At 33.5% G+C, this 12700-nt stretch overlaps 1 protein-coding gene across 1 annotated transcript in view; it reads left to right on the plus strand.

Annotated features, from left to right (window-relative positions):
• ITFG1 (integrin alpha FG-GAP repeat containing 1) overlaps nucleotides 1-11678 on the plus strand; it is a 174711-nt gene extending 163033 nt beyond the window's left edge. Inside the window, exons 9-10 of the mRNA XM_038531136.1 lie at nucleotides 8733-8827; nucleotides 11478-11678. Coding sequence (XP_038387064.1) covers nucleotides 8733-8827; nucleotides 11478-11663 — 281 coding nt within the window. The 3' untranslated portion in view covers nucleotides 11664-11678. The remainder of the gene's footprint in view (nucleotides 1-8732; nucleotides 8828-11477) is intronic.
• Nucleotides 11679-12700: the final 1022 nt, after the last annotated feature.

The raw sequence follows: 12700 nt of genomic DNA on the forward strand, positions 1-12700 counted from the left end.
ATTAGGCCTCTTTACCCTGTTACTTCCTTCTCACCAAACAGGTAATTTTTACCTTTGTTCAGATAATAGAGCAAGGAAAACGCCACAGAACAAAAGTGAAATATGCCATGACTTTTCTAAAATTCCTAATAAGGAAAGAAATTACTAAGACATCGTGGTCAAAGAATCCGCTTATTCAGCAAAACAGAAAGAAGCATCAGCAGATAAGTTTCAGGAGACATTAAAGCCTAATAGATATTTAGGTATTTAAATGACAAGGAAAAATATTTTATCATTTCAAGAAGAAATAATAGAATTGACAAGAGAAATCTCAGTCATTATGAAAGTCCTATTTCATGACTATCTACTCACAAAGCCTGAACATATATAAAGCAAATTTGGTCATTTTGTATATTCTTGGTCCTGCCTAATGCTTTCCAGCATTACCATGTCTGATAGTAACAAGCAGCATCTTAAAGAATTATAATTTCTCTATCTTGATCACATTCATATTCTTTGACAATATGTGTTTCTCTCAGTGAAATTGTTAAGGCCCTGGTACTTTGTAGAAGTCTTCAGTCACATACATACATAATACTATGCTTATATGAGCATAATTAAAAATCAACCTATATGCTATTCAACATCTGAAACAAAATTAAGTAAACTGATGTTCATATTCATAATTCTGTCATTTATGTCATTTAAAAATGAATATTTTGAAAAAACATTGACTTCTCACATGATAATGTGATAATATATTCTTTTTTCTCTTTTTTAAGTAATACAGCAACTATTTCTCATAGGTTTACGAGCATTTTTTAAAAAGCTAAAGAAATTTAATAGTTTCATTCATGCTCTCTTTTTTATATAGTTTATCATTTTAAAAATATGAGTTTTACTTTTCTTTAAAGGTCTAATTTGGCTATTTTAATAGTTTTTGTATCAGATTCAACTTATTTCTGCATCAGTAATCTCGCTTATTTCCATATTCTGAAAATATAAAGTGATATACTTCATATCTTAAAATGGAAATAAGGAAATGGATTTTTGGTAAATGGTTTTTTATTTTAGCATGGTTTTTTCTAGCTTTATATTAATAATCACCAAAAAATGTAGTTTAATATATGAATACATTATCTGTCATATGTCTCACATGCCTCTTGACAAATGTGATGGGAAAGCTGTTACTTCTACTATATTCTGGGTCTATTTTAGCAAGAAATTCAATTTTAAAAGTCCAATACAGAAATCTTTCAGCCTTGTGTTAAAAGTTAAAGCCTCTGAATTCTATTTAGAACCTTCTAACATAATTAGTTGTGTGACTTGTGGTATTTATATCTTGCGTATGCTATAGCCATCCATGAGTAAATTTTCCAGATGGTGGAAGGAATCATTTTGACTTATTCCCCGTTTGAGCTGTCATAACTTGTTCTACTCTGTAATTCAGAAATTACTGATTTATTTTTTGTTATTGAACTCAAGAGTTCCAGGTTATAGATCTAAATATTCAGCCATTTTACTTATTTTTTTTCCATCTATGGAGTGACATTCATCAAATCCTAAATTGTTACTTTAATTTTTCATGACCAAATGTTTCAGTGTTTACTACTATAACATTAAGTGGGTCCTGGAAGTGCAAAAAACCAGTCTGTTCTTTTAGGAGTTACACATTTTTTTTTTTACTCTCTTGTCCACCTACTAAGCACAGTATACCACTGTCCTAAGTACACATTGTGATAAGGGGGATATATAGAAATAATGTATTCTGTTATAGTTGTTTACTCTTTTATAGTATTTCCCAAATTCTTTTCCCATTTAATCTTCATAATGACCCTTTGCAGTAGCCAAATTATGTTCCTTTTGATCATTGTACAGATAAAGACAATTCAGAGATAATGAGTTTCCCGAAAACTAGATCATTCAGTAAGTGGTATGGGACAACTGGATATATCCATCTCTGTAAAAGTGCAGTAGGATCATAACTCACAGCTTAAGTCAGAATAAACTCTAGATTGAATCAAAGACCTAAAAGCAACAATAATGTCCCCAAGTACTGTGAATTTCAAAGGCCTTATTAACTTAAAAGGAAAACCTAGATGCTACAAAGAAAAGTATTAATAAATCACAGACAAAAGAACAATTTTCTTAATGTAGAATACACTCTTGTAAATTGGCAGGAAAAAGACCAACATTTTAATAAGAAAACTAAAAATTAAGACTACGGTGTGAAATACCATTTTCACTTATCAGTGTGGCAACAATCAGAGTATTTGGTGATTCACTTATTGGTGCAACCTCTCTAGTGAAGATGCTCAAAGTATAGTCTAAAGTATAGACCTGGGATTAGGAGTGGAGGGAGGCTTCCTGCAACTCTTTCAGGGTGTCCATAAGGCCAAAACTATCTGCATAGTAGTATTAAGATGCAATTGGCCTTTTTCACAGTGTTGACATTAGCTCTGATAATGTAAAAGCAATAGTGAGTAAAGCTGCTTGCCATTTAGCACAAACCAAAGCAGTAGCACCACTTTTTATTAGCATGCAATGCATACCATGCATTCTTCACCATTATACACTCACAGTGTTAAAGGAGAAATAAGAAAACAGTTTGACTCAAGAATGTTTTCAATGAAGCAGTGAAAAATAATTTTATTAGATCTTGACTCAAGTACACACCCTTTTAATACTCTATGTCAGGAAATATGTGCATAAAACTGAGCATGATGGTTGTCTTGATGAAAAGCTCTAGGGTGATTATGTTGTAATCTGAACTAACCACTTTTTTTTTTTTAGTGTTGTACCATTTTTTTACTTGAAAGAACAACTGACAAACAGAAAACAGTCATTCTCACTTGGGGTTTAGTAGACATCTTCTCTAAAATGAACAAAACTGGGATCCCTGGGAGGCGCAGCGGTTTGGCGCCTGCCTTTGGCCCAGGGCGCAATCCTGGAGACCCGGGATCGAATCCCACGTCGGGCTCCCTGCATGGAGCCTGCTTCTCCCTCTGCCTATGTCTCTGCCTCTCTCTCTCTCTCTCTCTGTGGACTAGCATAAATAAATAAAAATTAAAAAATTAAAAATAAAATAAAATAAAATAAAATGAACAAAACTAACTTGTCCCTTCGAGGATAACAACTAATGGGAAGGTGCCAATGATAAAATTTAATGTCTCAAGCAAAAATTGGGATTTTAGAAAACCATAACCTGCTACCATGAACTGACAGCTTCCCAATGCTTAAAAACCTTTTTGAAATAAGATAGGTGGTGATATTAACAAATGGGAATTTTTGATATTGTATAATGAATTATTTCAACACTTGGAATATCTACATAACTCAGTTTCATAACCAGATAACCACTCAGTGGTTCAGTGAACCACTATCTTCTAAATGTTTGACATGTGGTTTTACAAAGTCATGCAATAGTAAAATCCATTCAAAATGCAAAGTAGACTACTAGATTTTATTTAACAGTAAGAAAACTTCATTGCTTGGCTCTGTATTCTTCATTGGACTAATCTTTAAGAAATTATCACTTGCTGAGTTTTTGTGGTAGTATGAAAGAAGTTCCAGAGTTATCTGAAGAAACTATTAAATACTTCCTGCAACTATATATTTTCACATTTGTCATCCAAAACAACAGATTGAGTACAAAAGCAGCATGAAAATCCAACTTTTTTCTGTTCAGTCAGAGAATGCCACTCTTCTTGCAAAACATTTTTGCTTTGGAAAATAGTTATTTTTCATGAAAATGTGATTTTTACTGTATATAAATTTATGACTATATTTTTGACTTACTAAATATTTCTCAGTCTTAATTTCTGATATAAATACCTATCAGTATAACCCACATAAACAAAGCTTGTTGAGATCCTCAGTTTTTAAGACTATAGGGATTCTCAGAACCCCTGGCTGGCTCAGTAGAGCATGTGACTCTAGATCTCAGGGTTGTAAGTTCGAGCCCCATGTAGGGCATAGTGATTGCTTAAAAATTTAAAAATCTTTAAAAAAAAACTATAAAGGACTTTTGAGACTAAAAAGTTTGAAAACTACTCTGTGGAGATTAAAATAAAAGCTTTAAGTTCATTATAACCATCAAAACCATAATTTCCATTTTAACAATTTATACTACAGATATCATCTCAAAAGATGACATAATACCTGTACAAAGTTACTCATTGTTGGATTGTTTGAATTATAAGAGATCAGAAACAACCCTGGTATTTGCACATCAATAGAGGATTGATTATATTGAGATATATCTTTGTAATGCTGTGTTACATATGAGGCATATACAAATCAACTGATGTGCAGTGATCTCAAAAATACATTAAATGAAAATTTCAAGGTGCCAAAGCGATATAACCATACTAACATTTGTGCACAATTATATATAGTTTATGTATATGCATAGATTATGTGTTGAACGATATATAAGAAACTGCTAGTGGCTGCTACTCTGGAGGGGAGCTAGCAACAAGAGTAGGAGGAAGACATTTCTAAAAAACTGAATACATCTTGAACAGTTATAAAAAATACTAAAAAAAATGCTGCACTTGTTCCCAAAAAGTCATAATATTTTTAAAATTATTTTTTCAGTTTCTTTCTCAAAATTATATGACTAATTACTTATTCAGAGTTAAATCAGGTTAAAAACCCAAATATGTCTGATCCTTGTTCTACCTGCTTTCCATTATGCTAAAATCTCCACACACTCTCATGGAGTGGCAAGACATTCACAGAAAACAATTGTTTTCTGGAGTAGTAATTGTTTTGTTGCCATAATGAGTTGACTGCCCAAGAGACCTAATTTATACAAGATGACCTGGAGTCAGGCTGAATGGAACACAGCTCCTAAGGAAAAGGATACAGACTTAGTCCTAAATGGGTAATGGAATTTGATTAGCAAGAGAAGTTTATTCTAAATGGAGGATCATGATCAGGACAGGAGTAAGGATCCATATATATCCCCCTGATGTTCCTGGGAGATCAGTATAAATACCTTAGGTCAGTGGTTCCTGTACCTTACTATGCATCCAGCCAGATACAGATTGCTGGGCCCTACTCTCAGATGTTCTCTTTCATTAGATCTCGACAGGGGCTTAAGTTCCCAAGGTGATGCTTAGGCTGTGGACTGGGACCACAATTTGAGAATCCCTGCATTAGAGAAATTGTTGTAGGAAGTTGGATAGGTAATATGTAATCTGGGGCCAGAACAGAGTTATAATTTGTTTAAATGATACCAAAGGTCAGTTAATTTCACGAAATTATGCATGTTTAAGAGGATAAGTAATATTTATGTGACTCCTTTTTTTTAAGACTTATTTATTTATTTTAGAGAGAGAATGCATGCATGAATGGGGGGAGGGGGAAAGAAAAGGGGAGAGAGAGAATCCATAGGCAGGCTCTCCACTAAGCCTGAATTGGGGCTTGATCCCAGGACCCTGATACCACAACCTGAGCTGAAATCAAGAGTTGGTTGCTTAACTGGCTGAGCCACCCAACCACTCCTATGTGATCCTTTGTTATATGTGTAGCTTCTTCTTTGCCCCTGCTTAATTAAAAACAAAAACCATTATATAAAAATTGATTATCCATTTTTATGAAAACAATAACTTAATTTCGGTGCCTTCTTGGTTTTAAGATTAAAATTTTTCAGAAAATTAGTTTGAATCATTAAATGTATTTCAATAAGTTCTTTATATGTTTTTAGGGAAGAGTTTCATCAGAAAATTGTAAGGTCAACATCAGATGAAAATTAGCATGTGTTCAGTGTGCATTGTAGTGATCAGCCATTCCAAAGGTCAATTTTTACACTGCAATTTCTAAAATAATTAGAATACCATTCCTTCTGTTACATTTTCTGTTGAGTCTTTGAGAAGTGATGTTAGCCTTCAAGAAAACTTGAAGTGCCCTGAAATCCTAAGGAGAAGAAGATACAAAGTTATTAATTCCTGGGACTTCTTTAAGGAATGTGTCCAAGTTCACAGACTGGTACCTCTGTCAGCATGACTTCTTCATAGTCTGCTCAAAGTCACATTATTTCAAAAAAAAAAGTCACATTACTTCTTATAGAATATGCTTAAATGAATATTAGTTCTAGCCTTGGGCCTTTGGTTCATGTGAAATTTACTTTTCTGAAATTATTTTTTTCTAGGCATAAAAGTTTAAGTATTATTGAAGTATTTTTCAGAAGTAGAAGATTCATGCGGTCTTTAAAAAAAAAGATACAGAGATTATAAAAGACAGAGGCTATGAAAATATGCTAGATTCAAGGATGCTAAACATGCAATTCCTAACCCTAGATTGGATTCTGTGTTAGAGAGGCAAAAATGCTATGAAGAATATTGTTAGGTCAATGGATAAATTTGGAATTTAAATAGTACATTAGATAGAAGTATTTGTCTGAATTGCTGAACTGATGACCACTATGGTTAAGTAAAAGAATATCCCTATTCCTAGGAAACACACACTCAAGAATTTAGGGCTAAGGGGCCATGATCTATATAATTATGTACATGGTTCAGCAAAAACTTGATTTCATAAAGCACACAAATGATAAAACAAATGGGGTAAAATGTTAACAATAGGCACATCTGGTTAAACAGTGTTTACATACATTCTATGTACTACTTTTATTGAACATTTAAGTTTAAATTATTTTCAAATAATTTGTTTTAAAAAACCTGCAGAAAAGTGAAATCTGTGAAATTTAAATGTTAGTTGCCTTTAAGAAAGAAAATTTCCTTTGGGCATGAAGTTGGACTCTCAGAAAGCTTTTCTCTTGCTTCCTCTAAATATCAAAAAATAGCACTTAGAAGGGGCACAAGGAAGACATTCTCTGATAAAGATCTCCATTTCTATGACTATATCCGTAAAATACTGCTGATAATTTATACCAAAAGGCATGATTATAAATTATCACATGAGTTTGTTGTATGTTTATTAGATGGTTATTTGCTAAGTCATAGTTGAAATACTCGTAGGAAATAGGAAGCTACTGGGAAGAAAGAAACTAGAAGAAAATAAAAGTGTAAATCAGAATCTAATCTGAGTATTTTGCCATTGGGTAAAAATGAAGGGCAGAGACTTAGTAATGGTCTTCTAATTGGTCCTCCATTAATTTGCAATAAAATGGTTTGGCTTTTAATGAGGTCTATAATATTCCTAGAGCCTGCTTATAAATCACATTTTGCATTTAATTCATTCTTACTTGGCTAGCTCTTTTTTATTTATCTTTAACCATGATATATGTTTATGTCCTTGGAAACCCTTTTCCTTTCCAAGTATTCCTGCCTAGAGTTGCATGTTTCTCTCAGCTTCTCTCTCACTAATCCAAATGCATATATACTGTCAAATACAGATGTTCTCGATACTTTCCATTATTAATTCAACTATTTTATTTAATGTTTTACTCCTCTACTTAAGGGTTTATAATCACAAATTATATTAATCATAAGGATCATAAGTAATTAAACCATGAAATTAAATGAAAGAAATTTATTTTTCACTATGCTGTGCCTTTTATTTTTCCTTGCTGAGGTCAGCTTCCATTGGCTATGTTTTCAGCCCACTTAAAATTATTTTTTTCCCTTTCGAATATATTACTGAAGACTTGATAGGTTTGTTAGAATTCTGTATTTTCTTAATATGTAAGCCTGCACATGGAAGAATATTTATTTATTGCTAATCCTTATTATTTCCTTCAAACTGTGAAGGCACTTACCTCAGACACACATTATATATTAAACCATAGCAAATAAATCAGCGACTAAAGCAGCACAGAATGTAAAATCTAAATGACTATTCCACTGTGCATGTCACTGTAGAGATTTAACTCTAGGACATCAAAATCCATAAACCCCATCAGATAAGAGGCAGTGGATAGGAGAGACCACTAGAGGAACAGATTCCACGTTCCTCAGTAACCTCACTTCTGAAGGTCTTTGCAAAGCATTGTGCAGCTTTTCTTTAAAAGTTTGTATTTATTTATTTGAGAGAGAAAAAGAATGTGTGCACATGTATGGGCACATGGGTGGGGAAGGGAAGGCAGAGGGACAAAGCAGACTCCATGTTGATGGCAGAGCCAGACTCAGGACTCCATCCCAAGACTCTGAGGTCATAACCAGAGCTGAAATCAGATATTTAACCGAGCCACCCAGGTACCCCCATTGTGCAGCTTTTTAAAAGCAGTCAGCTGGAAAGGACATCTGCATTCTTTTCATATGCCTTTTTACTGATAAAAAATTATTGGTGCTTAGAAGCCAGGATGCTGAGAGCTTTAGAACTCCTTCCTGAATTAAATCTCATACTATGTAAAAGATACTTAAAAGCATGTGTTTAAATAAATTAATTTGTAAAGACACATTTAAAATAAGATAAAATAATTGCTATTGACAAGCTTCTTTTTCTCCTGTGGCAGCAATGATAATTGTGTAAGTAAGTCAAAAGCCACATTGTTTAAAAATTGATGATTTTATCATTAAAGCCTGAAATGGGTTTTTTCTCCCAATATTGGGTAAATATTTAACTACAAAAAGTGAGCAATTTTAAAATAAGACACAATCCAGGTAATAGGTGGCAAGGGCCAGAATAATTGTTTTAATTGAATCGCATTTATCACAAAGTCCTACGTCAATTTCTTCCATTCCTCCAGATTGATGCAGACTTTGAACAAATAGGAAATGTAATCTGCCATACAGGAACACTTTATTTTGTAGCTGTTAATGGACTCTTGAAGTTTCTTTTGGCAGATGGAGATGGACACATGGATCACTTATTGCCAGGCTGTGAAGATAAAAACTGCCAGAAAAGCATCATTTACTTAGCAAGATCTGGAACAAAGCAGGTATATCAGCTTGTTTTTTAATGTCAATAGAGTTACCTTCTTGAAGAAAATCTTCAGAGATTAGAAAAATTATCTAAATCAGAACACAGAGAAACCCTATATAAATTATTGACTTCCTCATTTTAATGAAATGCATTTAAATCTTTTCATGTTTGTTTTTTGAGGGGAAGGCACTGTTATAATCATTTCTGGTGAAGAAGACCAATTCTTGGTCCCGTAATTAAATGATCCATTAGCATTTTATAGTCTAGGAATAAGGTAAAATGCACACTAACTATAATAAAAGGTTATGGAGAAGAACACAACAATTGTCGAAGCTAATCTTTATTTGTGCTATCTATATCTGTTTCATTCACTTATGCCAATGTTTTGCCTGTAGCTTGTAGGTAAACAATTTAGAATCCAATAGTCAAAGCAGATTATGTGGCAATGATAGGTTGTAATACTGAGAATTTTTCCATATTGATAGCACCAGACAGAGAAAGCCAGTATTATAGTACTAGAATTAATCAGTTCTGTTTTCTATCTTAGGGTAAGAAATGAGAAAATAACATACTGACTTTTATTGCCCTTATATAAGGAAACCACCATTTATACTCAGACACTAAAGAAAAACTTCCATATCAACAGTCTAAAAACTTCCAATCAACACTCTAAAAACATTTAACTTCTATACTCATAAATTTTATTATCTTAAGCCTTTTTAAGTTTTGAATCACTGAAAACATGAGGTCAAGTAACACCTAATCATTGTTTCATGGATATAAGTAAACATAGTAATTATAGCCTGGCTTAAGTGACAGACTACTCTAAGAATATTTTCAAATTATCCTCATCTCTCTGGAAAAATAAATGTCACAGTTCTTTGGTGACTGTTAAGGATTGTCATATGAATATAAAATTTTTTTACTTTTTTAGACCTTAATACATTTACATTAATAAGAATACTTTATCCTCATTAATAAACTGTCAAGCTTTTCAGAAGTTTGTGATAACATTTTGCGAAACTTCCCATCTTCTTCCAAACAAAACCAACTATTTTTTTCAAAGTTGGGTAAATCATTTTGATAATATATAATTCTTTTTGCTTTAAGAAAGATTGAAAAATTGATCTAAGATGTAAACAAGTTTTTTTTAAAACAGCTTATTTACTATAAATGTGTCCTTATTAGCTATTTTTTCTCTTTTGCCTTGGCAAATTATGCTTTCTTTGGAAAACCTAGAAAATGTTTGGGATATCCTTTGTACTAAACCCTTTTTAAGAAGCCATTTTTAATGAAATTTGACTTGGAGCCATATAAGGTGTCACCTGCTTAAAAGAAAATAAACATATATAGGCACGTTTGGCCTGCTGTCATTTCAAGACAGCTGTACCTGTTTGAACATCTCTAAAGAGTGTTCCAGTATCCATACTCTTAACTAATTATGGGCATATTTATAATTTTAATGGTATGGTTTCCACTCCTCAGATTTTTAGTTTGCATTAGGTTATTAGAGTAAAGGTTAAGGCATTAAAAAGAGGAATGGATTTCCAAAAGCTCTTCTTGAAATCAACTTACTCTCTCTGTTTTCTTCATTACAATCAATATAAAAACAAAGAATTTACTAAAAGTAGATTACAGCTATGTTGATGACAAAGTTCATCCCCCTGGACAGGCAGAACTTTTTCAGGGCCCGTGTTGTTAGGAAAGCCTCAGAACTCTTGGCTCTGAAGATGATAACTAAAGTCATCATCACGTATAAAAGGCAAAAAGCAGGGGAACAAGGAAGACTCTGTCATCTTCTTTCTTCTTAAGCTGATCCTCCTGAAAGGACATCAGTATTAGATGATATTACAGTTTGTTCTAACTTAAAATACTCATTTGCAGAGTGCCGAGGTGGCTCAGTCAGTTAAGCATCCAACTGTGGGTTTTGGCTCAGGTCATGATCTCAGGGTTGTGACGTAGAGCTTCCAGTTGAGCTCCATTTTCAGAGGGAGTCTAATTGAGATTCTCTCTTTTCCCTCTTCCCCTCCCTCTTGCTTGCTCTCTCACTCCTTGTCTAAAATAAATAAATGAATCTTTAAAAACTAGTCACTTGAAATTACATTTCCACTCAACACAGGTTTAAAATGGGGGATTCAGGGATCCCTGGGTGGCACAGCGGTTTAGCGCCTGCCTTTGGCCCAGGGCGCGATCTGGAGACCCGGGATCGAATCCCATGTCGGGCTCCCGGTGCATGGAGCCTGCTTCTCCCTCTGCCTGTGTCTCTGCCTCTCTCTCTCTCTCTCTCTCTCTCTCTCTGTGACTATCATAAATAAATAAAAATTTTAAAAAAAAATAAAATAAAATGGGGGATTCAACTATAGGACAGCAACATCAATTCAAAGCTAATATTTGTGATTTTGTGAAAAACTTCAAAGGCTCTATGTGCCAGTTCAAGGAAAAATGACTAGTGATGAAATCTAAAGGGGACTTTATTTTTTCCAGAGTGTCAGTTATCTGTTAGTCAAAGTAAATTTTAATACCCTTTGTATATTGTAGAGATAAAGAAGTTTAAGTGAGATGATGCTTATCTTGAGAACTTTTAATGGATCATTTGTTTTGTAAATGGTGAAATTCTTTTTCCTAAAGTAACTATAAAATCTCCTCTTCTTCCTCTTATTCCATAGTGGATTCCAGTTCTCCAGGAGTTCAGCAACAAGGGCACACTCTGGGGCTTTGTGCCATTTGTGCATGAACAACGGCCAACTGAAATACCACTTCCAATTACTCTTCATATTGGAGACTACAACATGGATGGCTATCCAGACGCTCTTGCCATACTGAAGAATACATCTGGAAGGTATGGAAATTAAGTCAAGTGAGAAATATTTCTAAAAATATCTTTGTTTTGATACTTTGTTAACTGAATAGCAACTAAATATGGTAGAGTACCTTAAATAAGGAAATGATGAGCTTATAATTCCTATTTCTTTACACTGTACTTGAACTTCTGGTGGCCTAGAATACCTAATTCTTTCCCGATTTATTTTCTATAGAATAGAAACAAACATCTAATCTAAAATACAAAGCTCATTTTTCATTCAACAAAACTTTATTTTTTAAAAGGCCAAATTTGTTTCTTTTTAATGAGTGTAATTGAATCAATTCAATATGATAAATATTAACTGAGCCTTTTTTTTCTACAATTACACATGAGCCCTACAGGCAGAATGCTTTCATTCTGGAGGACAGAGATAGGCTGGAAAGCAAATAACTGCAATATGGTATATACATTCCATAATAGAGGCAGATACAGAGGACAGAGTGCTTTCCTCCTTATTTTTGGTGGGCTTTTTTCCTAGAAATACTTGAAATTTTATTTCCTTCTTGGTTTAATTTCTGTATTTGAGTATAGTTGACACACAATGTTACATTAGTTTTAGATGTACACCTAGTGATTGACAAGTTTAGTGTAACTACCATCTGTCACCATACAACACTATTATAATACCATTGACCAGTATTACTTAATACAGTGCCTTTAATTCTGTGACTTATTCTTTCCATGAAAGGAAGCCTCATATCTCTCACTCCCTTTCACCCCTAAGGCCAAAATTTTTTAAAACAAATGACCCAGTTACATTTTGAGACGGAAAAAGCGTCATGGTTAAGAGCTGAACCTAGGCTTCAATTTCAGTCCAGCCAATTACCACCTGTGTGACATTAGGCAGATTACCTAAATTCATCTGTAAGACAAGAATAACAATTGTATCTATGCCATGCAGTTGTAGGGAAGATTAAACGAGGTAAAAAATAAGTGAAGCAATTAGTAAGTACCTAGCACATCCAGACTTTCAGTGAATATTGCCTTACTATTGCTTGTTTACAATTGCATTGAAAATTCAGACAT

Source organism: Canis lupus, chromosome 2 (assembly GCF_011100685.1).
Source record: "Canis lupus familiaris isolate Mischka breed German Shepherd chromosome 2, alternate assembly UU_Cfam_GSD_1.0, whole genome shotgun sequence".
Classification (NCBI taxonomy): Eukaryota; Metazoa; Chordata; class Mammalia; order Carnivora; family Canidae; genus Canis; species Canis lupus.